This window comes from Adelges cooleyi, unplaced genomic scaffold (assembly GCF_023614345.1).
Source record: "Adelges cooleyi isolate 19-005CV unplaced genomic scaffold, UGA_ACOO_1.1 ACOO_flye_CR_arks_rails_tigmint_CR_PRNA_2, whole genome shotgun sequence".
NCBI classification, from domain to species: Eukaryota; Metazoa; Arthropoda; class Insecta; order Hemiptera; family Adelgidae; genus Adelges; species Adelges cooleyi.
Window position 1 is genome coordinate 2,286,459 of NW_026095860.1, and position 27,758 is coordinate 2,314,216.

General features: G+C 27.8%; 2 protein-coding genes across 5 annotated transcripts; one reads left to right on the plus strand and one right to left on the minus strand.

Moving 5' to 3' along the window:
* Positions 1 to 1,585: 1,585 nt before the first annotated feature.
* LOC126833417 (uncharacterized) lies at positions 1,586 to 27,605 on the minus strand. 4 transcript variants are annotated; one of them, XM_050564746.1, is made up of 13 exons: positions 27,482 to 27,605; positions 27,292 to 27,339; positions 27,006 to 27,035; positions 26,891 to 26,944; positions 26,168 to 26,192; positions 25,668 to 25,797; positions 25,282 to 25,345; positions 25,093 to 25,140; positions 23,929 to 23,958; positions 23,814 to 23,867; positions 23,050 to 23,074; positions 22,549 to 22,678; positions 1,586 to 1,881 (listed from the first exon to the last, which is right to left on the minus strand). In XM_050564746.1, exons 1-13 carry the CDS (start codon positions 27,543 to 27,545, stop codon positions 1,726 to 1,728), a joined length of 858 nt encoding a protein of 285 aa, XP_050420703.1. In that variant the 5' UTR covers positions 27,546 to 27,605; the 3' UTR covers positions 1,586 to 1,725. The 4 variants fall into 4 exon arrangements, with proteins under 4 accessions (XP_050420703.1, XP_050420705.1, XP_050420704.1 ...); XM_050564748.1 differs by lacking the exons at positions 22,549 to 22,678; positions 23,050 to 23,074 and adding exons at positions 2,201 to 2,330; positions 3,084 to 3,108 and having other exon boundaries at positions 1,587 to 1,881; XM_050564747.1 differs by lacking the exons at positions 22,549 to 22,678; positions 23,050 to 23,074; positions 23,814 to 23,867 and adding exons at positions 2,201 to 2,330; positions 3,084 to 3,108; positions 3,845 to 3,898 and having other exon boundaries at positions 1,588 to 1,881.
* On the plus strand, positions 13,951 to 17,364 carry LOC126833419 (uncharacterized). Its single transcript, XM_050564750.1, has 7 exons — positions 13,951 to 14,097; positions 14,234 to 14,278; positions 15,638 to 15,667; positions 15,729 to 15,758; positions 15,819 to 15,845; positions 16,943 to 16,967; positions 17,083 to 17,364. Exons 1-7 carry the CDS (start codon positions 14,034 to 14,036, stop codon positions 17,219 to 17,221), a joined length of 360 nt encoding a protein of 119 aa, XP_050420707.1. The 5' UTR covers positions 13,951 to 14,033; the 3' UTR covers positions 17,222 to 17,364.
* Positions 27,606 to 27,758: the final 153 nt, after the last annotated feature.

Below are 27,758 nucleotides of genomic sequence, written 5' to 3' on the forward strand. Positions count from 1 at the left end.
ATGCCTTGTTTCTGGTTCTTATGAAACATTTACGTTTACCTTTAGTTTCGAAACAAAGACTACAACAGATTTATATTGAAACATTATTGAGTTATAACAATGATGATATTATGGGACCTGCATTCGATCTAAATTGATGCCCTTTATTTGTACGTACAGTAGCGACTATAGTTGAAGTTAACATACTTCTTGATGTGCCTTTAAAATAAATATTAGTAGTTAATGCAATTTTTTACTAACTTATATTTGCTATTAATAATAATATTATTATTTGCTACTAATAACTATTATCATTGTTTTTTAGTTATAAGAAGCATGTTATAAAATATCATTAAAACATACATCAATTCAAAACCATCATACTTTGGGAAGAAATACTCAAATTGAATCATCAATTGTATGTAGAAATCATATTAAAACTACATTTTACATGGTTAAAGTACAGCTTATTACTACGTAGTTCTGTGCTTTTATCAGCTGACATTCGGTCATATTTATATTGAGATTATTTTTGCAATTAATGGTCATTCAAATAGTGGCGATTCCTTTGTAAAGTAAAAGTGTATAAGAAACGAAGTAGATATAAAATGAATACCTAGCGTTCATTAAATGTTTTGTCCACCCCCCAAAAAGCACAACGATGGTGGTCTCTGAAAATGAGATAATTCTTGCTGTTGGTAATGTGAATGAGTCTAGTAAATAACATACATTTTATGTATGAGGTTAATCTTAAAAACTTTTAAACTTTTAAAAATTAAAGTATGTATTTATTTATTAAAAAATATATTATACAATTGTTTACTCATTATATTAAAAAGCACACGTTGTTATCGAGAAAAATTACTTATTCATGTTGTTGAATTATTATGGAAAACTATTAGGATTGGTTTTAAAATATTAACTTGCTTATTTTTTACGTTTTTATGTGTCGGAACATGAGAATTGACAACGAAAATTCGTTGGTTAGCTCAAGCTGGGTAACACCTCTAAATTGTGATATTTTGTCTTAATTATGATTTAATTAAAAGATATAAAAAGAGTTATATTTTTTGTCATAAAATAGTAAATATTGTTTGTGGTTTTATAGCCAAAGAGTGGATCTTAAACGTGTTTATTAGAACTAAAATTATATAATAAAGGTATTGTTTTTTAATGTGTGCTTATTGTCTACTTGGAAACTATAAAATAAAGTCAAGTAAAGTCAAGTAATAAGTAATATAAACTATTCAAATCAATATAAATCTGTAAGTTTTCCAGGTAGATTTTGGGACTAAGGTAAAATGCGAAACAAGTTGATTTGGTCGATTAGACTGAATATTACTAATAATTGCTCTAGACCTAAATAAAAACAAATGTAAGGTCAAAAAATTTGTCTAAGATCTATGTTATACTTGGCTATATCTATGAAGAAGTATTTAAGTTCAATAACGTATGAAAACCACATGACCATATATTTATATTAAAATATTTTTCTTGTTTAATTATGACACTATATTGATATTAAAAATAAAAGTATTGTAATTTTATGTTTATTTAAAATTGAAAATGTATAATTATTCAAAAATTGTGATTATATAATTATTTTATTTACACTTCTTAGAATATGGTTTTCTTTTTCATGCCAAGAAGTATCATTTAAAATGTGTATTTTTTTTTTTTTTTAGTACAATAATATAATTTTAAATATACCAGTAACATATCATATTAATGCCGCAATCAATAAGATTAAACTTCAGATTGTACTTTATCAACGCTCACAGGTTCAGATTGTCCTTCATCAACGCTCATAGGTCCAGATTGTCTTTCATCAACGGTTATGGATCCCAAGTCTAGTTCTTTGGCTAATTCATCGTTTTTTAATCCATCTCTATGTGGCAATACCTATAAAGAAGTATTTAAGGGCAATTACTTACGAAAATCACATGATTATATAGTTATATAAAAATGATTTTATTGTGTTACTATGACATCATATGTTATTACAAATGAAACTATTGTAATTTTATGTTTATTTAAAATTGTAAATGTATAATTATTCGAAAATTGTAATTATATTATTTTATTCATACTTCTTAGAATAAAGGTTTTTTCAGTCCAAGAAGTATCATTTATAATTATATATTATTATATATCAGTACCATAACATTATAGTATAATCATAATGCCGCAATCAATAAGATAAAAGTTTAAAGTGTCCTACTTCAACGCTTATAGGTCCAAAGTCCAGTTCTTTAGCTTCAAAAGAAAAACTTAATTTGTATATATCATCACCAGGCAACAAGGTCTTTTCAATCTTTTTGAGAGCATCGTGGTAAGCAGGATGATTGGGGCTATTATATATTAAAATAAAATAGTTATAATTTAATTTTTTAAATATCCTGTGCATGGCATAAGTAGTTCTTATAAAATGAGGTAGGTTGCTTGCTCTCGATTGTAATTAATTATATTGTAATATGTCGAATAATAATAATACACTATTAAAAACAATAACGAAGCTAAAGCATAACAAAATCGGCGATTGAAAACGTTACCCAGCTATAAACTACTTCATTTGTTATAGCCCCCACAATAGTTGATAGAAATTATTGGTAGTGTGATAAACTACGGGCACCTATAATTTGTTTGATTATAAAATAAATTACAATCCATTATAAAAAAACGGTCTCATGACTTAAAAGAATACAAAAATATTGTAACATTATGCGTTCAACACTAAACATTGAATCTTTTTCATATTATTGTTTTATTAAAAAAGACATACCTACTGTGTGTATTTCTTGTATATATGAATCGGAACATTAAAACATTAAGTATTTATTGTTAATTTGAAATATTTTTAGTTACTTTTTATTATTCAGTTTCGTTATAGTGTGCCTAATATTAGATGCGATTTAGGGGAGATGTGGGGTTAATATCTAGCTTAAAACTAGCTCCCCCCCCACCAAAAAAATGTTGACCTCTGGCTGGCCCACCTAATGCTAAAATTCTGGTGCCGCTACTGGCTTAACTGATTTTGACCTTGTAAAAAAACTAGTCGAACATGTTTTTCCTAGTAAAGCGTTGATAAATATATGAATACTCACTGGTTAGCTATAATAAACATCGAATCTGTAAAGCAGAAATATTTTTTATAAAACATAATATACAATATAAATTATTTTACAAAATAATAAAACATCTGTGCCGAAATATTTTGCCTTAGGTGTAGCAAAAAATGGCACTTGCCCACCTCCCCTTAAACTGAATCAAGGTGAAATTACAGGTTTAACTAAATTTAATAAATAAAAATTGGTACAGTAGGAAAGTGTTAAACTAAGTGACTTTGTCACTTTTGGTTATAACAAATTCTTTAAACCTGTGACTTCACCGTCAACAATATGACTGAACCCCACTATACAAGCTCTTTTAGAATTTGAAAACTTAAATTAAATATATTTGATACAATAGTGAAATAATTTTGAAGATACATTTAAAATTATAAATAACAAATTATTGCCATCGAAAAAATGTGTGTCAACTAAATACTCAGCACATTTATCTCTGTTACATGTATACAAACTATTTTTTAAATAATAAAATAAAAACAATTAATGACAAAATAGTGCTTAAAGTGTATATGGGCGGAAACGCAGGACTGATTTGTTTATTTAGTAAGTCTACGATTGGTATTATCATAGATTTTGATGGAAATGTTTATTTAAAAGGTATTTTAATACTTTCGTAACAATAGTTTCCCAAAAAACTATGACCTATCTGATCATTTAATAGTTATATATAATTATATATAATAGTTCATCACTCTTTTATATATTACTCAAATCTAAAATAAAAAATGTCATAATACCTGGACTAATATGATCTGGATCAAGTGGTCCCGCAGGTGTAACAATTTTACCATCTGCAAGAAAATTATTATAAAATAAAAATATATCAATTATATAAGATTATTATACTTTTACCTTGAGGTACCAACGACAGAAGACCCTTGGCTGTGATAAAAAGAAATATTACTTTAAATCGAACACATATTTTATTTATGTGATTACTAAGAATACTAACAGTACAATTTTTAACATTTAACTTAGTAAGGAACATTATATTTCGTCTATTTTTTTTGTTTCTCAACTCACACTTTTTTTATAACCTTTAAATAATACTTAGAAATGAAGTCCCCTATTATTCATTCTAGTATATACACTATAAGTATGATAATTTATCACAATTGTATGCAAACGAGAGAGTGGTAACTTTATTACCTTTTATTCAGTCTATTCTAATAAAAAAAAAAACAATATCTTTATAAAAATATTATTGTCATTTTAAAAATATTTCCATTGCGGCTTTTGTTCTAGGATTTGAATTGCAAATCAATTTTTCAATTAAATAGTTTTAAACATCTATAAATTTTGACTAAAAAAATAAGAATTGTATGATGCTAAGTATAAACAAACACGCTTATTTCGTCATAGTTCAAAGATTTTTTACATTTTTTAAAATTGTAGTAATAGACGTTTCAAAAAGTAAATTGTTCTTGTAAAAATATATTTTTTACCATTTTTTTGAAAAATACTATTTTTTTTTATTGTATAAATTATTTTTACTTAATAATTTTACATGTACTATATTATTTAGACCCCCCCAAAAACCAAATGTTATGTTCGCCTATGATTATTTTTAGAATAATATGACATTTAAATAATATTATGAGTATGTAAAGTTAAGGTTGACATATTTATAATTACTGTAAAGATCTGTTCCAAATAGAACTAAGTAATTATGTTTGAATCCATCTAAAAAAAAAAAAATTAGCGATAAATGTATAGTGAAAACATAATAGCTGGTTATATGAACCATAGAATATTTTTATTTATATTTAGGTATTTAATTGTATCTATGAATTGTGGTATAAAAATGAAATATAATTTGTACGTACGATTTGCAAACGTACAGACAACACAGACAGATAAAACAATAAAGTAATAACTGACAGTTGCCATTATAATGCGAATAAGAGTATATTGCGGTAAACGTTAAGAACAACTGTAGGAATGTGAGGGAATTTAACGAATGAATATCGAGTTACCTATGTCGATCCGTTAGCAAAAATACAGAAACTACACCTGATCATACAGAGTAAACAGCAATAATGTAATGTGTGCCAAACATTTGGGAAGGCCCTTGGTTTTAAATTTGCAAAGAGTATGCCAGAAAAACAAAAAAAACATATTGTAAAGCGTTCGAACTGAATAAATATTGTTCATTGTTGATTCAGCCAAAAAATTCCCTACATTATGTCAGCCCTGCACTAGTTTTACCTCCAGTCTAATTTTCAGACCATAAGGCCTAAAACTTTGATGGAAAAAGATAAATATAGACAACATTTTTCTCTCCTTCTAAGGAATGGGGTTTGGGAAATTGTTTGGGTTTGTCCGGGCTCTTATCCGAGTTCGTGCCAAGCGGTCACGGCGAAAAGGATTGCCTTAACTGGCTGGTAGTATTGGTATTCGCCTTTGGTTGGACAAAATAATGGACAACGCCTAGGTGGTTAGGTAAACACGAAGGGAAGTAACCCTACAAACCGATCATGATCAGTTTTAAAAAAATAAAAGAAAAAAAAGAAATTACCACAAAAAAAGAGTCTAAAAATAATTATAGTTTACATGAATAATATTGATAAATTTCTCATTTTATTCCGGTTTTACTCATGTTAATTGAATTAAGCTCTCTTCTTTTTTTATTCGATATGTCTTATATTATTTTCAATAACGGAGGATAATTTATTTCAGAATCATACAAAATCTACAGTTATGAAGCTGAACTAAATGTATTTAACCATATAGAGGCCCATTCTTTTTAGGGTGGAATAATTAATTATATTTCCGGGTTAGGTTGGGCTGAATAAAAATGATCGGTGTGTGAAGGTTTGTTTTCTTCAATATACATAATCATTGATTATAAATGTTATAGATATGTTGTGGGATAATATTACAGCTATGTAAAAATAATTTTAATGAAAACTTGATTTCGTCCAAAAACAAAACTATACATTTTTTTTGTACTGTATTAAATTTTAAAGATTTTTCATATGTTTACATTGTTACAGTAATTTATAAAAAAAAAAATGGTTCAAACACTTAAATATACAAACGACAAAACGAAATATGAAAACAACTAGTTTTTGCTAAAGAGCAACGATAAAGTTGAATTTGTATGATACCAATGGAAAACATACATTTTTCATTTGTTTACATTTCAACAGACCTTGTGCAATAGTCGAATACAGACAATTTTGTTTAACTCTAATGTAGCTAAATATATTCGGGTGGAAACAAAATTATATTGTAATAATATTATAGACATTTTAAAATAATTATAAAAATATGAAATGTATTTGAGGTTAAATGGTAGTAGTTTCAGAGTTTCGGTTTTAACGTATTATGCTTGTACTATGAATTATTTTCATTTACACAATACCGCTATTTTACAAAAACAATTCAAATAAATTGTTACTTACAAAAACAAATTTACTCTAACTACCGAAAATTGCACCAAAATTAGTTAAATAACTTTTTAGTAACAAATGAAATTGCAGTTGTCAATAAAAACTCACAAACATAAAACCATGTAATTAAAATACCAGGCAGACAGTTTAAATTTATATTTTGTACGTTATAGATAACTTGTAATCCAACAATTTATACATTTTATTATTATTGTGTTTCTTCTATTAGATTGTCGTTTATTCTGGATTAAACTTATTTTTATAGCACTCATACCAATATTTTGTTTATAAATAGTTTTTTATTCATAATAGAAGAGGATATCCCATATTTAATAATAATTAGTCATCACTCGGTGATGACTAATAAATCGTTGAGTTAGTATAAGTAATTATATAAAAACAAATTAATTTTATTTTTATGTTTTAATATGTCTATTACGCCAAATCCTATGGTACACGGATTTGGCGAAACGAATAAATTTGTGTAAATTTAAAGGTAAACGCTGACATTCTCTAAAATGTATAGACTACACGTTTATGGAATTAAAAACATATGCTTCCATTTGAAAATTTTTAGATCCAAAATTTCAATTTTTCAAAGTTTTAATTTTCTGTTTGTTTTTTATTCCTCTGAAAAGATATTACAACATATATACTGTATTACTTATTTTGTTAATTTTTGGTGATTATAAAAAAAAATGCTAAAAATAAAATAATACACATTAAGTAGCCAAATTATACTCTATGAAACCAATTTTTTTTGTATTTTTGTTGAACTGAATTTTTTCGATTTATAATGGTAAATAATTTAATTTAAATAATTTCACTAAATATTGTTTTTTGACTTGGATCGGAGGAAATGTTTAATTTTTTTTTATAGGTACACTAAAGCGCTAGGTATATTTACTAATTAGTAGATAAAAATATAAAACTACCATTTAAATTTTAGTTGAATTTTCCGTATTGTACAAAAGCCACGATGATGATTTTTTGCATTAAATACAGCACTTTTTACAATGACTGCTGCAATGTACACAAATGACAAATATTTTAAATCGAACCTTTATTTTTTATTTTTGTAAAAATTGGTATTCACTATAATGTATGTAACAATAGAGAGTACTATCATACACACACATTTTTTAAGCATTTTACTACTTTACGAGTAAATCTTTGTAAGATAATTTGTTTAGAAATTATAAGTTTTCAGGTCAATATTAAACATAAAAACTTTACGTAAAGCTGATAATCTGAAATTCGAACTAGACACAATTATTGCATTAATTTACCTAGAGCTAAGCTGCGGTATTATTAGATTCTTTAGTAGATCGGTGCTTTACCAAGCCCTTAATTTAGTAGAAGCAATGACCAGCCGCTGCACATTACTATGACTAAGTCACTTTTACAATAACTTGTTTATGAACATTTGTGTTACGAACTAACAACAACCATATTACTATTTCCAAAGAATTGTAATTTTGCAATTTGATGGTTGATAAAACATTTTATTTATTTTCCAATCTAGTAGTTAAGCTTTGGCCATCAGAACGTTACACATCTGGTTTTTTCCTATATGTATTTGTACATGAGTAGCCTACATATGTTTCTAGTTTAATATCAAAATATGTTAACATATGTTAATATGTTAAAATATATTACAATTATTTTAACAATACACGTGCACGATATTTTTCTGCCCACACAAATTACGCTAAGACAACTCTACAAAACAAAGAAATTAAACGCGTATGTGGTTGCTCAATTATTATAATTTTTTAATTATTAACTATAAAGTTTTAAATATATTCATAAATTTACATTTTTTTTTTTTGTTGAACAAACGGTATAAATGATAAATCATCTATAGACTCGTTCATTTTTTTGTCAAATTATTAGCGGATTAGAATATGTATTGACGAGATGTTCAATGTAAAATGTTAACTGTACTTCGACTCTTGTATGTAGGGTTTCAGGATTTTTTTTTTACATTGTTTGTCCACCAAAACAATGCTACTATAAAAAAATGCTAAAACATTAATACCCAATTTATTTTACACGAGAAAAGAAAAAAATTAAAAATCGATAGTTTGTGTAGTTTTTTAGCCTAAAACGTAAAAAAACCGACTGCACGAAACTGCCATAAGTAGAATATTTTCGGTTAGGTATTCTTGAAAAGGTTTCTTTTATTCATTACATATTAACATTGATTATAAATACTGTAGATATTATATATACTATATTATAGATAATATTAATAATCAATGATAATATATATTGAATAATATATATATATATACAATTTTTGTTTTATATATATATATATTGATAATATATATATATAAAAAACTATAAAATTCGGTTTGTAAAATATAACAGATCATATAATGTTTAAATAAAATATTAATAAATGCAAGACAATAGTTTTAACTAGTAAAAATAGAAAATTAAATTTGTTGAAAAACAACGTGTTTTCGACAAATAGAAAATTATAAAAACTATATGAATATTGTTTACATTTAATCAATATTCTAAAAATTATTATTTCAATAGAACTGTAATTTAGTTTTTTGGTTGATATGCCATTTTTTTTTTTGCCAGCGATAGAAAATGTTACGAAGCTAAGATTTACATTATGTCTTATTACTATAAAAGGGTTGATAAAACGAATAATTGTATGTGATATTATGATAGCCTAATTGATTTTGAGCTTGTGAAAAAAAAGCATTAAGAACATGTTGAAGTTAAGTTAAACCTTTTGGAACGATATCAACAGATTATTTTATATAGGCGTATTATTTATTGCCCACCGCAAGGAGGTGCAGATGTAATTAAATTTACTGCATTTTTCCAAACACTAGGACAACGATTCATTGCTGGTGGTGACTACAATGCCAAGCACTCTCACTGGGGATCAAGACTGATCACTCCGAAAGGGCGTGCTCTACTAAAAGTAGCTAACACTATAAACGCTGAAATAATTTCTACTAGAGAGCCAACCTACTGGCCAACCGATTCCAAGAAAATCCCCGACCTGCTTGACTTCTTCGTAATTAAAGGCATCTCCTCTTAATTATGTTGAAGCTGAAGGACTAACAGAGCTAACGTCCGACCACATCCCTGTGTTATTATCGTTAAGCTCAAATGTCATTATGAAAACGATGTTCTAACAAACAAATACACAGACTGGTCCCTGTTTAGAAATACTCTGGAAGAAGCTATCACTCTTCTGTGCGGTTAAAATCGTCAACAGACATTGAAATAGCAGTACATAAACTGACTAATGACATTGTTGAAGCGGCAAAAACGGCATCACCTGAAGCTCAAAAAGGCGACGACCGCGAGTTCAGCTATCCAAAAGAAATCAGAGAGCTTGTTCGACAAAGCGGCGATCAAGACGAACTTGGCACAGAACTCGACACCCATCAGCAAATTGCTACATGATAAAATCAAAGAAGTGAAAAATGAAACATTTAAATCGTATTTGTGTGGCTTATCTGCAACAGCCGATTCCGATTACTCGTTATGGAAAGCCACGAGACGATTAAAAAGACCTCGCGTTCATATACCACCCATCAGAAAGGAAGATGGCACTTGGGCGCGCAGTGAACAAGATAAAGCTGAAGTACACGGACATCATGTCGAACGTGTATTTCAACCAAACGACATAATTTCTGAACTTGACAGCATTCAATGTCAGCCACTCATTTCTACAAGAGAAATCGTACGGCACTTTACACCACTTGAAGTAGCCCATGAAATCGATACCAACATCAACGCGAAAAAGGCACCTGGATACGATGAGATAAGTCCACGCATCCTTAAAGAGCTACCTAAGAAGGCAATCATCCACCTTACACCTCACATCTTCAACGCCATCTTGCAATGGAAAAGAGCGGAGGTAATTATGTTGCTCGAACCTGGGAAACCGCCCGAACAAGCCACCTCTTATCGGCCGGTATCGCTTCTACCATGCATGTCAAAACTATTCGAAAAACTTCTTCTCAAGCGTCTTAGCCCACTTATTGAAGCAAAACAACTAATACCAGATCGCCAGTTTGGATTCCGCTATAAACATTCGACCATCGACCAAGTTCATCGCGTAACGAACGTGATCAGTAAGGCGTTGGAAGAGAAAAATTACTGCTATGGTGTATTCCTTGATGTGGCCCAAGCTTTTGATAAAGTTTGGCACAAAGGTTTATTACTAAAACTGCAAGAGCAGCTCCCACATACGTGGTGTGCACTTCTCAAATCATATCTGACTGAAAGACAGTTTCGAGTTAGATACGAAGAAGCGACCACTAACTGGAAGAGTATATCAGCTGGTAGTACCTCAAGGTAGTGTTCTCGAACCTATTTTGTACCTACTCTGTACAGCTGATATTCCAACTAATGATGAAGCCATTCGACTTAGTCTAATTATTAGATTAAAAATGGGACTACTTCACTGGAAGAAGAACCATACACATGTTTTGTATATGTAAATATATATTTTACTCATATGTATGTATTAATACTCTTTTGATTTATATTTATAAAGATTCGTTTAAATAAAAATGCCCTAAGGCAATTAAAAAAAAAAAAATATAGGCGTAACCTAACTTTGACATGTATTTAATTGAATTGTAATTTACAATAACTAAGGTAGTTGAGTCTAAGTCATCAGAACGTTACACATATCTGTTTTTTTCAAACCAATGTATTTGTACATGGGTAACCTACATATTTTTTTTATTATAATATAAAATTGTGTTATTATTATTTATTTGAACAATACACGCGCTCGATATTTTTCTGCTTGTGTGTGAAAACTTGGATTGTACTCAAACTGAAAGGGTTCTGTCCCTCCGCCCTCGGAATTCAGTTTCGGGAAGAGTAAGGCCACATAATTATAGTGTTCAAATATGTTATTTTCAACACAAATATGATGCTTGTTTGTTGGTTTTGTACTTTTAAAGTCAATATTAAATTTACTTAGATTTCTGTAGTTAATAGACTTAATACATAAGACGTGTATAGAGTAACCAAACAAAATCCACCTTGACATTATTAGAGGCCTCTACACCTGTGTATTTTCTATCGAACACAACTGTTTTGAAATTTAACCGTACTCTGAAAACTGGTACACATTTTTCAATAATGGTTTGTGCATAATTCGTAGTACATTTTAAATTGTGGTTTTAAATCTTGTTGTAAAGATTATTGTTAATGTTATTTTTATTCGCAATTCTTTTTACCGGCCGATCACACTATTTCCTTGTGATTTTTATTAATACCTAACAACAAATTTTACGCACCTTTGTAATCTATAAGCAAATTATTAATTGAAAACAAAACTGTATATTTCAATTAACCAAAATCTCACAAATATTCGCTTGAACAAAAGTTATTTCATTTGTCTTATCTTTGTGGGACACCCTGTATACTGAACCATATAAACACTTTTTATTTGAATTCTAGCTATATGTGTATTGAAATGATTTTTTCATATTTTTATTATAAATATATTCCCCCTAATACACATTTAAAGTACACATTTAATTTGTTTAATTACGTCATTGCCTTTTCAATCGCTTTTATCGGTGATTGATATAATATTTACCATCTACAGATTTGCATTGAAAGCGTTTTTTTAATAATGTTTTATCATTTTCAATATATGTACATTAAGATTCCTATTTTGTCTTATAACAGATAATAATCATATATTTAAAATAAAATATAATATATGTTAAAAATGTTAATAAATTGTAACAACTAACATCCATAGGTATGTTTCATTTGTTTACATTGCTACAGTAATTTCAGAAAAATGTTTCTGAAATAGTCGAATACATAAAATTATGATTAAACTCTAATAAGCTCATTATAAAGCTAAATTTTTTCCAGGAGACAAACAATATTAATATGTAATAATATTAAACTATTTTAAAATAATTGTAAATATATAAACTTAGTTCCTGTTTATAACTTGTGACCAAAATAATGTAAAATTACATACCTGTTTTGATAAACAATTAAAATGTTAATTCAAACACAAAATAAGTGTCCTTAAAAACAACGAATATTTTATTTTCTTGCTATACCTACATTTAATCATCCTTAAAAATCGAGGAATTAGTTTATTCATAATTTACTCTTTGAAAAACAAAACATGTAATTATGTAAGTTGTTCAAAAGTTAGGAAACACTTGATTTTCAGCTTAAGTCAATCTAATATTTTACAAATACCCTATTATAATAACATCACTTTCAATCCTTAAAATAAAATTCAATATGTTCAAGTATTCATATACATACTTGTGACATAAAATAACAACAACCAAATTATTAATTCAAAAGAACTGTAATTTAGTATTTTGCTTGATAGGATATTTTTTTTTTTGCCAGCGATAGAAAAAGCTAGAAACGAAGCTAAGATTTACATTATTTCTTATAACTACAAAAGTGTTGATTGAAACGAATAATTGTATGTGATATTCTGATAGCTTAATTGGCCTGAGCTTGTGAAAAAAAAGCATTAAGAACATGTTGAAGTTAAGTTAAGCCTTTTGGAACGATATCAACAGATTATTTTACATAGGCGTAACTTAAATTTGACATGTTTTTAATTGAATTGTAATTTACAATAACTAAAGCAGATGAGTCTAAATCGTCAGAACGTTACACATATCTGTTTTTTTCAAAACAATGTATTTGTACATGAGTAACCTACATATTTTTTTAGTTTTATTTGAAAACATGTTATTATTTGAACAATACACGCGCACGATATTATTCTGCTCGTGTATGAAAATTCGGATTGTACTTAGACTGAAAGGCTTCTGTCCCTCGAAAATTTTAATCTAGATTCACCCCAAACAAGTTTTATTTATACGCCGAATTTGAATTTTTATAACAGATATCAATTCTTGACAGTTCTTTTACCGGCCGATCTCTCCATTTTATAGTTTTTTTTTATTAATAACTAACAAAAACTGCATGCATTTTTGTAACCTGCTATTAGCTAATAATTTGTGAAAATAAGAAGCTCTACAAAACGGCTATAGTAATAATTGAAGATACATTTTGGGGAACAAAAACCTATCCGTAGTCAAAGTCCGCAAATTTCTACCCTATCCCACAGAAGGGGAGGAAACATTTGACTATATTTATCTTTTTCGAGCTAAGTTTTAGGACTGAAGGTCTGAAAATTAGGCTGAATGTAGATCTAACGCGGGGCTAAAAAAAAGTGAGACATTTTTCGGCTGAATCAACAGCGAACCATGTTTATTCGATTCGAACGCTTAACAATGTGGTTTATCGTCTTTCTGGCGTACTCTTAGCAAATTTAAAACCGAGGGCCCTCCAATTTCGGACGCATTACATTTGTGTTGGTTTATTTTAAATTATTGTTGTTTACTATGTATGGTCAGGTGTAGTTTCTATAGTTCTGTTAACGGGTCGACATAGGTAACTCGAGCTTCATTCGTTAAATTCCCTCACATTCCTACGGTTGTTCTTAACGTTTAATACTCTCAGTCGCGTTATTATGGCAACTATCAGATACTTCTTTATTGTTTTATCTGTCTGCGTTTTCAGTACGTTCGCAGACGGTACGTATAATTTTTATTTCATTTTTATACCACGATCCATAGATCAACAATATACTATATACTAACTTAGTTTATGATTTATCTAAGCAACTAATTATATTCTTGCAATACATTTATCGCTTTTTTTTTTTTTTAGATTCATACGAAAAAGATGCCATGGCTATCTATAAATTAACTGACGGTAATTAAAATTATGTAACTATATTAACTATACTCATAATATTATGTAAATGTTATACTATTATAATGATAATCATAAGCGAACTTAAGCTTTGCATATGTTATCTATATATTTATATATATTAGTAAAATAATTTGTTTACAAGAACAATTTACCAATCAATTGTACCACATTTATTAAAACGTCAACTACATTGAAAACACCCGAAAATAATTACAATTTTAAATAATATTATTCATCTTTATTTTTTGACTAAAAAGAAAATCTTGGAACCTTTGCAACCAAGTCCCTGATAAATTTATTAGGGCTCACCAGAGGGTCTACGCTTTTCTTTTTAGAAAAAACATTATTTAAAATTGTAGTTATTTTTGGTTCTTTTCAAAGCAATTGATGTTTTAAAAAATTTGATTCAATTAATTAATCGGCTTATTGATTTTGTAAAAAAATTATTTTTTGACTTTTTTTAGTTGAATTTTTTTTTTACTTGCAACTTCTTTAATCGCAAGCAGAAAATAATCTCCAAAATGCGGTTTTCTATCAATGATTCTAACAAACTAAATAGAATATATAAATAATGCATTCTTATAATGATCCCCGAACGTTGATTTATTATAATTAATTTTATCTGATATAATACTAACAATTTTGAAATGGGATAGATTTGAAATTGCGACCACGGAGTAGATTTTAATTGTATTAGTTCCTTAGTTCCTAAGTGTTATTTCAAATTAAGGTTACAAAATAGTTTGAGTTTAGAAAAAAAATAATAATGAAATGTTCCTTACTGAGTTAATTGTTAAAAATTGCTTAAGTTATAAGAAAAATTCATTAAAAACCAATAACGCTTTATAAAATATTGTAAATTATAAATTTTATGTTCTATATTATAGTTTGATTTAAATAAAGAAAAACATTTTTATGTAAAATAAATTAATTGTACTGTTCAAATTAATAAGATAGATTCAAATGTACTATATTATAAGGATAAAGAAGATTTGAATACAAATTGAAAGATTATAAGTTACTAGAATGGCGAGGTTAGGAATAGTATTATAATGCGTATAGACCATTTAAGTACTGGCTGGACCTCTCAAACTGTCTGAAATTTGCTATAAAATACAAATCTACCTCATCATCCCCTATTATTTATGGACCAGAAACTTTTTTCCAAATTTGACGAAGTCATTCATTAGATTTATTAAAAACATTTTGTTTATTGGTTCAAATTAGAGTCTATTGTTTTTTATCAAAATCAAACTAGAATCTTATTGAATCTTTTAATATTAACTAGTATAATAGTCGGTTGGTAATCACATAATTAAATTATTTGTTAAATTTATATCTTTTTTTTTATTCCAGAGACGGCTTTTATAATGTTTGTAGAAAAAGGTAATAATATAATAATATGGGTTCTCGGATAAAATGTTATTATATATTACTTTTCTTGCAGATGGCATAAATCCGCAAAATAAAGATCCAAGTAAATATGGTATTTTTAAATTTAGATTTATGTAAAATTTTATCATTTTTTTCATTGCAGAGGTAGATCCAGGTTTCGTTAATCAAGGTAATATAAAATTGTTTAATATATAGTTAAGTAAAATATATATATACAGGGTGTCATCTAAAGTTCTACCGAGCTTCAAATGAGACATTCAGGATGCTCTATGGGTAAAATAAATGGTATTAATTTTTTTTTTAATTTTAAAATTATTTAAAATAGATCTCGTATCTCATTAAAAAATTGTCTTACAGAAAAAAATAATGTCAGATTTGAAATTGGGAGAAAAAATCTTGTTGAATTGATATGTAACACGATTTTTTGGTATCTGGCCACATTTGCGTCCACCAAGTGGCCACTAAGTGGCCGGCGTGTGACCCAAACCAACATAATATGGTACAGGACACATCATTATCGGTTAGAATTTTATTCTCAATTCAGAGTCGTTAGAATTATTTTATATTAAATTATGTGTCGCATGCCACATGTTGGTTTTAGTCACATGCTGGCTATTCAGTGGCCACTTGGTAGACGCAAATGTGGCCAGATACCAAAAAATCTTGTTACATATCAATTCAGCAAGATTTTTTCTCCCGATTTCAAATCTGAAATTATTTTTTGTGTAAGACAATTTTTTAATGAGATACGAGTTCTATTTTAAATAATTTTAAAATTAAAAAAAAATGAATACCATTTATTGTACCCATAGAGCATTCTGAATGTCTCATGGCACTCTATATATAGGTTGGGGCATAGGGGTGATAGTTTATATTAGGATCAGAGAGATCATAGATTTTTTTTGGAATTTTTATAACTGAAAGTAATGAAATACCTTTTGAATAAACATTTCCATCAAAATCCATGACAATAATATTCATAGACTTGCTAAATGAACGAATCGGTCCAGCGTTTTCGCCCTTATAATTTTTAAGCACTATTTCCTCATTCGATAACCGAAAGTGATAAAATTGGTTTTTAAAAATTTAGTAAAAACTGTAATTTAAACCTTAATTTAATTTGTGCCCCCCCCCTCCCACTCACCCCTCGGAGTGTCCACGATTTGCAAGACCTATAGAAAATTATTTCAACACAGATACTTTACAATTGTGTAAAACATTTTACATAATATAATATATTTCATTAAAAACTTTTCTGCTTTACAGAAGCGGTGTTTATTCTAAAACAATCGTGAGTGTTTATATTCTTATCAACGCTCTAATAGACATATTTCAATATAATTTAATACAATTGAGAGGATATTTAAAAAAAAAGTTTGAACTATTTTATTTTACTTATCTTTTAGTAAAGATCATAAAGCCTATATGGATGTTATCGTTAAGCTTCTAGCAAAGGGGATAAAAGAAGCTAAGAGGTACGGAAAAAGGTTTACTTTCAAAATAGCAGAAATAACATTTGGAACTATATTCGTCCAAAGACAATGATAATTCTTGGGGAAAAAAGAAAACCTTATTCTAAAAAGTTTGAAAAAAGATAATGTAATCACAATTGGCGAATAATAATATATTTTAAATTTTAAATAAACATAAAATTATAATAGTTTTATTTATAACAATATAATGTTCTAATAACACAATAAAAATATTTTGAATCATATAATATATAATCATGTGTTTTTGGTATTTTCCTAATTTTCCTTAAAAACTTCTTTGTGGCTATTGCAATCCTCAACCAATTACGTGCTTATTTGTTTATGAGATACTTTAGTTTATTTCCGTCTATAGAGCAATTTTAGTCTAATAAGCCAAAACTTCTTTTTCGAATTTTACCCCAGTCCCAAAAATTACTTGGAAAACTATCTTTATCACAGATTTTTACCTACAGACATTTTTACAAAATCTGAGTCAAGTCCACAGCTTAATTACAAATTGTCCATTTTTATGGTGGTAAAGATAATATATAAGTGAATTATTCATTATTTGCTACGATCTGGTAGCAAATCACTTAACCTTAGCTTGACTTCCTCAAAATCAACGAAATGTCACTTATACCAATTTTGTTCTAGGCGCCTCATAATATATGATATTTAGTATTATCAAATTCCATGTACATTAAGCAGATTAAGCCCATTTTCATTTAAAAATGTCAGTGTCTTGTAATTAAAGACCAAATTAAATCTGGAAACAAAAATTTTAAATTATTCCTACAAGACCTAGTTAAATTCGACTCGTATACCTTTACACAGTTCAAATCGGACCCTCCTAAGTAGTCGACATTTTCTTTAGCTTTTTTGTTAAAAACGTCAAAAAAACAGACCACATGAAACTCCCCTAATAAGTACAAAAATATCGGTTTGGTATATTTAAAGGTTTGTTTTATTCAATAAATATTATTATTAATTATAAATATTATAGATTATAGATAATATTTATAATAATCAATGATAATATGTATTGTAGGAAACAATTGAAAAATTCATTTTTTTTTTATTGTAAAATCAGGGTTCTACAATACAAGAAAATAAATAGTTCAAACATTTAAGTACACAAATAAAATAAATTTGAATACTTTAAAAAACAGCTTGTTTTCGACAAAAACTCTAATAGCTTTTGTAATACATTATGTTAAAACTTAAAAATGTATGATACCTACAGTTCTTTGTCGTTATTTTAATGGAAAACAGATGTTGTGAAAAACATCTTGTTTCTGAAAAGAATAAAATAAAACTATACAAATTATTGTAAAATACTGTATATTATAATGTAAGAAAATAAATCGATTGCTTTTGTGTAAACATAATATTGAAATCACGTTTAAATATATAAAGGCACTATAGTTGTATGATTAAAGGTTACGCCTTAGCATGTATTATATTAGTTTGTTATGTGATAATAACACTTGTTTTCGACCAAAAACAAAACTATACGTTTTTTTGTGTGAAAAATGACATTGTTGAAAATGTTAAATTTTATAGATTGTAACTACTAACAACCATAGGTATTTTTCATTTGTTAACATCGCTACAGTAATTTCAGAAAAATGGTAGATAAAACACTTAAATACACCATCGACAAAACAAAATATGAAAACAACTTGTACTTGCTAAAGGACAATAATTAAGTTGAAACTTTATTATAACAGCATACATTTGTCATGTAAGATAGTCGAATACGCAAAACAAGTACCTAACAATCGACCTAGTTTTTTTCAAATGTCAACAAATGTTTTAAATCCAAAAATTTGTAATCGAAATTCATTAAACAATGTCAGTGTTTGATTTTTTATTTTTATCAATCTGTTCGTTTTAATAAAAATATATGCTTTTTTGGGGAGTTGGCGAGCCACATCGGCTGTGATTAAATCTAAACCCGGAGATTTTTTGAGAGGAAACCGGTCCAACATGGTATTGGATTTCGCCCGGAGTGGACGGTTTGGGAGCAAAGTAGAGAGGCATAGGGGAGGTCAAGGTTTTATTGACATGCTTTACAAATACGTTGTTAGGGATGTCGTGGTGGGGTTGAAAGACATTTATCAAGTGCGAGCGGAAGAGTTCAGACTTTTATTCGTCTGATTTGCACCAAGAGATGTCATCTTTTTTTAAGGGAGAGTTGATGGGTTTTTGTTTTAGACAATTTCGCGTAGCCCTCCACAGGGAACCATCCTTTGAAGTAAGTGAGGAAATCCAGGAGATGAAGTTGTCGTTTCTTAGACGGTTTAATGTTCGTTTAAGAGACGATGCAACATTGTTAAATATCTGTTTGTCGGATGGTAGTCGGGTGCGTTGCCATATAGCTCTGGCGCGCCGTTTTTTTTGCTATTAGCTCACGGATATGGATTGGGATCAGGGTGGTGTTTTGGGGTTTGGGATGTTTTTTGATAGATGAGTTCCAGGCAGCTGATTGTATTATGTTAGTGAAATTTTGGACGGCTTCTTCAATATCATTTGGGAGTTTAAGTCGAGTTTTAAGTTGTATTTTTTGTTCGATGGTTGCGCGGAAGTTAGCCCAGTCCATAGAGCCATCTATGAGGCTAGGTCGATGGGGCCGAAGCGAGGGTTAAATATACAATATTAAGCACAAATAAAAACACCTTTATCCTATAATTTTTGTTTTAATAAACATATTTAAGATCCACTCGTAGGTCAGATAAGCATAAATGATATGTGCTATAATACATGATAAAAAATATAATTCTTTTTGTATTTACTCTATAATAAAGAAAAAATAACAAAAATTAGAGGTACTCGTACTACACAGCTGGAGCAACTAAGGAATTTTATTGAACCTAATGGTTACTTTTTTTGGGACACTATGGTTACATGAGTAAAAGGGTAAAGTCAGTAGCCAGTAAAGATATAAGCCAATTTTGGTTATTAATAATAACAATTTATTACAATGCACTTATAAACGTTTTCAAAATATACATAACACGCATAAACTAGGCCGAATGGGGGGGGGGGGCAATTGCCCCATCGTCCCTGCCATCTAAAATCCGCCACTGAGTGAAGACCTATAAATTATATTACTATGTTCTGGGATAATATTACAGCTATATTAAAATAATTTTAATGAAAACTTTATTTCGACCAAAAACAAAACTATACATTTTTTTTGTACTGTGTTAAATGTTAAAGATTTTTCATATGTTTACATTGCTGCAGTAACTTAAGAAAAATGGTACAAACACTTAAATATACAAACGACAAAACGAAATATGAAAACAACTAGTTTTTGCTAAAGAGCAATGATAAAGTTGAATTTGTTTGATACCAACAGGCAACAGACATTAATCATTTGTTAACATTGCAACAGACCTTGTGCAATAGTCGAATACAGACAATTTTGTTTAACTCTAATGTAGCTAAATATATTCGGGTGGAAACAAAATTATATTGTAATAATATTATAGACATTTAGAAATAATTATAAAACTATGAAATGTATTTGAGGTTAAATGGTAGTGGTTTCAGGGTTTCTGTTTTAACGTATTATGCTTGTACTATGAATTATTTTCATTTACACAATACCGCTATTTTACAAAAATAATTCAAATAAATTGTTACTTACAAAAACACATTTCCTATGGTACACGGATTTGGCGTAATAGACATAATATTAAAAACCTTTCGTGAGTTCGGGAGTTTCGTGCAGTCGGTTTTTTTTTACGTTTTAGACAAAAAAAACTAAACAAACTATCGACTGTTTTCGTACTTAGGATGGTCCGATTTCAATTCCGTAGGAAACAGATTTTTAATTTTTGTTCCGTTATAAATATTTACTGATATCTTGAGAGTTTATTTTAGATTTTTGATTTCATCATTGGTTGGATACGCTATAACATAGAAATGGCTATTGTTTCTGGTTCTTATGAAATATTTACGTTTGCCTTTAAGTTCAAAACAAAGACTACAACAGATTTATATTGAAACATTATTGAGCTATAACAATGACGATTTTATGGGACCTGCAATCGATCTAAATTGATGCCCTTTATTTGTACGTACAATAGTGACTATAGTTGAAATTAATATACTTCTTGATGTGTCTTTAAAATAAATATTAGTGGTTTAATGTATTTTTTTACTAATTTATATTTGCTATTAATAATATTATTATTTACCACTCATAACTATTATCATTGTTTTGTAGTTATGAGAAACATGTTATAAAATATCATTAAAACATACAACAATTCAAAACCATCATACTTTAGGAAGAAATTTACAAATTGAATCGTGAATTATTATGGAAAACTGTTAAGATGGGTTTTAAAATATTACCTTGCTTATTTTTTATGTTTTCAATATGTCGGAACATGAGAATTGAGAACGGATTTTCGTTGGTTAGCTTGAACTGGGTAACACCTCTAAATTGTAATATTTTGTCTTAATTATGGGTTAATTAAAAGATATTAAAAGAGTTATATTATTTGCCATATATAAGTAAATATTGTTTGTGCTTTTATGCCAAAGAGTGGATCTTAAACATGTTTATTAGAACTAAAATTATATAATAAAGGTATTGTTTTTTATGTGTGCTTATTGTCTATTTGGAAAATATAAAATAAAGTCAAGTAATAGTTTAAACTATTCAAATCAATGTAAATCTGTAAGTTCTCCAGGTAGATTTTGGGACTAGGGTAAAATGCGAAACAAGTTGACTTGATCGATTAGACTGAATATTAATAATAATTGCTCTAGACCTAAATAAAAACAAATGTAAGCTCAAAAAAATTGTCTAAGACATATGTTATACTTGACAATAGCTATAAAGAAGTATTTAAAGGTCAATAACGTATGAAAAACACATGACCATATATTTATATTAAAATATATTTATTGTTTAATTATGACACTATAATGTTATTAAAAATAAAACTATTGTAATTTTATGTTTATTTAAAATTGAAAATGTATAATTATTCAAAAATTGTAATTATATAATTATTTTATTTACACTTCTTAAAATATGGTTTTCTTTTTCATGCCAAGAAGTATCATTTAAAATGAGTATTTTTTTTTTTTTAGTACAATAATATAATTTTAAATATAACAGGAACATAACATAATAATAAAATCATATTAATGCCGCAATCAATAAGATTAAACTTCAGATTGTACTTCATCAACGCTCACAGGTTCAGATTGTCCTTCATCAACGGTTATATGTCCAAAGTCTAGTTCTTTGGCTAATTGATCGTTGTTTAATCCATCTCTATGCGGCAATACCTATATTATTATATATCAGTACCATAACATTATAATATAATCATAATGCCGCAATCAATAAGATAAAAGTTTAAAGTGTCCTACTTCAACGCTTATAGGTCCAAAGTCCAGTTCTTTAGCTTCAAAAGAAAAACTTAATTTGTATATATCATCACCAGGCAACAAGGTCTTTTCAATCTTTTTGAGAGCATCGTGGTAAGCAGGATAATCGGGGCTAAAAGATATTAAAATAAAATGATTATAATCTAATTTTTTTAATATCCTGCACAATACCAATAGTATTTCTTAAAAAATAAGGGAGGTCACTTGGTTAATTTGAAATATTTTTTAGTTACTTTTTTATATTCAGTTTCGTTATACAATATAACAATTAAAGGTGTACCTAATATAAGATGTGATTTAAGACGGTGTGGGGCATAACCACCACGGGATAATATAGAGTTTAAACTTGCCCCTTCCCACCTAAAAAATGTTGGCCTCTTTCTGGCCCACCTAATGCAAAAGTTCTGGCTTAACTAATAGTGACCCTGTAAAGGAACAAATCGAAAATGTTTTTCAAGCGTTGATAAAAATATGAATACTCACTGGTTAGCTATAATGAACATTGAATCTGTAAATCAGAAATATATTTTATTAAATATAATATACAATATAAATTATTTTACAAAATAATAAAATATCTGTGCCGAAATATTTTGGCTTAGGTGTAGCAAAAAATGGCTCTTTCACCCCTTCCCTCAAACTGAATAAAGGTTAAATTACAGGTTTAACTAAATTTAATAAATAAAAATTGGTACAATAGAAAAGTGTTAAACTAAGTGACTTTGTCACTTTTGGTTATAACAAATTCTTTAAACCTGTGACTTCACCGTCTACAATATGACTGAACCCCACTATACAAGCTCTTTCAGAATTTGAAAACTTAAATTAAATATATTTGATACAATAGTGAAATAATTTTGAAGATATATTTTAAATTATAAATAATAAGTTATTGCCATCGAAAAAATGTGTGTCAACTAAATACTCAGCATATTTATGTCTGTTACATGTATAAAAACTATTTTTTTAATAATAAAATAAAAACAATTTATGACAAAATTGAGCTTAAAAATTATAAGGGCCAAATCGATGGATCGATTCGTTCTTTTAGCAAGTCTATGCATTTTATTATCATTATTAATATACGATTGGTTTTATCATAGATTGTGATGGAAATGATTATTTAAAAGGTATTTCAATACTTTCAGTAATAATAGTCCCCAAGAAACTATGACTTATCTGATCCTAGAATAATCCATCACTTTTTTATATATTACTCAAATCTAAAATAAAAAATGTCATAATACCTGGACTAATATGATCTGGATCAAGGGGTCCCGCAGGTGTAACAATTTTACCATCTGCAAGGAAAATATTATAAAATAACAATACATCTTAGAACTTATATTATTATACTTTTACCTTGAGGTACCAACGACAGTAGACCCTCACCTGTGATAAAAAAAAAATATTACTTTAAATCGAACACATAATTTATTTATGTGATTACTAACTGACAATAGTAATTATATAATAGTACTAGTAAGTATTAAAAAATTCGTTAGGTATGGAATATTTTATTTGATTTTGATAAGAAAAATTAGACTCTAATTTTTATCTTTAAAAAAATGTTGTAAAACAAATCTAATGAATGTCTTGGTCAAATTTGGAAAAAAGTTGTGTGCTCCATAAACAAAAGGGGATGATGGGATTTGAATAAATACCACATTATTATTTTTAATTGTATTATTTTATGGCATATTTCAAGAATGAGAATTCCAACCAGTAGTTTAATGGTCTAAACACATAATAATACTTCTTCTAATTTCGCCAATCAAATAATTTATAATTTATCAATTTTGAAATAAAACTTTATATTTTTCAAATTACTTCATTCCTACATTTATAGTACATTTGAATCTGATGGGGGCAGCTCTGAATGTATCTTAGTAATATATTTAAATATGAACAATAGCATTTTATTTAGCTTAGTAAGGAACATTATATTTTATTAATTTGTTTTGGTGTTTTAAATAATACTTAAAAATTAAGTCCCCTATTATTTATTCTAGAATATACGCTATAAGTATAATCATTTATCACAATTGTATGCAAACGAGAGTGTGGTAACTTAATTCACTTTTATTCGGTCTATTCTAATAAAAAAAATATTGTCATTTTAAAAATATTTCCATTGCGGCTTTAGGATTTAAAATTTCAAATCAATTTTTCAATTAAACACTTTTAAACATCTATACATATTGACTAAAAAAATAAGAATTGTCTATATGTAATGAAGTATAAACAAATACGCTTATTAAGTCATAGTTTAAAGATGTTTTACATTTTTTAAAATTGTAGTAATAGACGTTTCAAAAAGTGAAAAACTTTTTTTTACCATTTTTTTGAAAAATATATTTTTTTTAATTGTATTAATTATTTTGACTTAATAAATTACATGTACTATATTATTTAGACCCGCCCAAAAACCAAATGTTATGTTCACCTATGAATATTTTTAGAATAATATGACATTTAAATAATAATATGAGTGTGTAAAGTTCAGGTAAACATATTTATAATTACCGTAAAGATCTGTTCCAAATAGAACTAAATAATCATGTTTGAATCCAACTAAAAAAAAAAAATTAGCGATAATTTATTGTGTTGTGAAAATATGATAGCTGGTTATATAAATCATAGTATATTTATGTATATGAATTGTGTTCATAAAATAATATTATGAATATGGATATTTAAGGTATTTATAATTACCATGTTCATCTGTTGCAAATAGAGCTAATTCATCGTTTTTTAATCCATCTCTATGTGGCAATACCTATAAAGAAGTAATTGAGGTCAATAACTTACGAAAATCACATGATTATATAGTTATATTAGAATGATTTTATTTTGTTACTATGTCATCATATTGTTACTAAAAATGAAACTATTGTAATTTTATGATTATTTAAATATGTAAATGTATTATTATTCGACAATTGTAATTATGTTATTTTATTCATACTTCTTAGAATAAGGTTTTTTTTTCAGTCCAAGAAGTATCATTTATAATTATATATTATTATATATCAGTACCATAACATTATAGTATAATCATAATGCCGCAATCAATAAGATAAAAGTTTAAAGTGTCCTACTTCAACGCTTATAGGTCCAAAGTCCAGTTCTTTAGCTTCAAAAGAAAAACTTAATTTGTGTATATCATCACCAGGCAACAAGGTCTTTTCAATCTTTTTGAGAGCATCGTGGTAAGCAGGATAATCGGGGCTAAAAGATATTAAAATAAAATGATTATAATCTAATTTTTTTAATATCCAGCACAATACCAATAGTATTTCTTAAAAAATAAGGGAGGTCACTTGTTAATTTGAAATATTTTTTAGTTACTTTTTTATATTCAGTTTCGTTATACAATATAACAATTAAAGGTGTACCTAATATAAGATGTGATTTAAGACGGTGTGGGGCATATCCACCACGGGTTAATATAGAGTTTAAACTTGCCCCTTCCCACCTAAAAAATGTTGGCCTCTTTCTGGCCCACCTATTGCAAAAGTTCTGGCTTAACTAATAGTGACCCTGTAAAGGAACAAATTGAACATGTTTTTCAAGCGTTGATAAAAATATGAATACTCACTGGTTAGCTATAATGAACATCGAATCTGTAAATCAGAAATATATTTTATTAAATATAATATACAATATAAACTATTTTACAAAATAATAAAATATCTGTGCCGAAATATTTTGCCTTAGGTGTAGCAAAAAATGGCTCTTTCACCCCTTCCCTCAAACTGAATAAAGGTTAAATTACAGGTTTAACTAAATTTAATAAATAAAAATTGGTACAATAGAAAAGTGTTAAACTAAGTGACTTTGTCACTTTTGGTTATAACAAATTCTTTAAACCTGTGACTTCACCGTCTACAATATGACTGAACCCCACTATACAAGCTCTTTCAGAATTTGAAAACTTAAATTAAATATATTTGATACAATAGTGAAATAATTTTGAAGATATATTTAAAATTATAAATAACAAGTTATTGCAATCGAAAAAATGTGTGTCAACTAAATACTCAGCATATTTATGTCTGTTACATGTATAACAACTATTTTTTTAATAATAAAATAAAAACAATTTATGACAAAATAGACCTTAAAAATTATAAGGGCCAAATCGATGGACCGATTTGTTCATTTAGGTATTATCATAGATTGTGATGGAAATGATTATTTAAAAGGTATTTCAATACTTTCAGTAATAATAGTCCCCAAGAAACTATGACTTATCTGATCCTAGAATAATCCATCCCTTTTTATATATTACTCAAATCTAAAATAAAAAATGTCATAATACCTGGACTAATATGATCTGGATCAAGGGGTCCCGCAGGTGTAACAATTTTACCATCTGCAAGGAAAATATTATAAAATAACAATACATCTTAGAACTTATATTATTCTACTTTTACCTTGAGGTACCAACGACAGAATACCCTTGCCTGGAATAAAAAAAAATATTTCTTTAAATCGAACACATAAATTATTGTTTTTTTATTAATAATCTTTTATAACTTTAACATTACATAAGACTTAGGAATAAGTCCCCTATTATGATTATTTACCACAATTTAATGTAAACGAGAGTGTGGTAACTTTATTAACTTGTATTCGGTGTATTCTAATTATATTATGATAATATGATATTTACATAATATTATGAGTATGTTAAGTTAAGGTAAACATATTTGTAACTACCGTAAAGATCTGTTCCAAAGAGAACTAAGTCATCTGGTTTAAATCCATCTAAAAAAAAATTAGCGATAAATGTATTGTGAAAACATAATAGCTGGTTGTATAAATCCTAGAATATTTTTATTTATATTTAGGTATTTAATTGTATCTATGAATAATTGTGGTATAAAAATGAAATATAAATTATACGTACGATTTGCAAACGTACAGACAACACAGACAGATAAAACAATAAAGTAATAACTGACAGTTGCCATTATAATGCGGATAAGAGTATATTGCGGTAAACGTTAAGAACAACTGTAGGAATGTGAGGGAATTTAACGAATGAAGATCGAGTTACCTATGTCGATCCGTTAGCAAAAATACAGAAACTACACCTGATCATACAGAGTAAACAGCAATAATGTAATGTGTGCCATACATTCGGGAGGGACCTCGGTATTTAATTTGCAAAGAGTATGTAAAGC

What these genes read in the sequence shown, in the direction of transcription:
- LOC126833419 (XM_050564750.1), top strand. Translation starts at nt 14,034, where the DNA reads ATGGCAACTATCAGATACTTCTTTATTGTTTTATCTGTCTGCGTTTTC. An exon ending in TTTCAGTACGTTCGCAGACG is followed by an intron (nt 14,098 to 14,233) that starts GTACGTATAATT and finishes TTTTTTTTTTAG; the next exon opens with ATTCATACGAAAAAGATGCC. An exon ending in TCCAGGTTTCGTTAATCAAG is followed by an intron (nt 15,846 to 16,942) that starts GTAATATAAAAT and finishes TCTGCTTTACAG; the next exon opens with AAGCGGTGTTTATTCTAAAA.
- LOC126833417 (XM_050564746.1), bottom strand. Translation starts at nt 27,545, where the DNA reads ATGGCAACTGTCAGTTATTACTTTATTGTTTTATCTGTCTGTGTTGTC. An exon ending in ACTGTCGTTGGTACCTCAAG is followed by an intron (nt 23,868 to 23,928) that starts GTAAAAGTATAA and finishes TTTTCCTTGCAG; the next exon opens with ATGGTAAAATTGTTACACCT. An exon ending in TTGGACCTATAAGCGTTGAA is followed by an intron (nt 1,882 to 22,548) that starts GTAGGACACTTT and finishes ACTTCTTTATAG; the next exon opens with GTATTGCCACATAGAGATGG.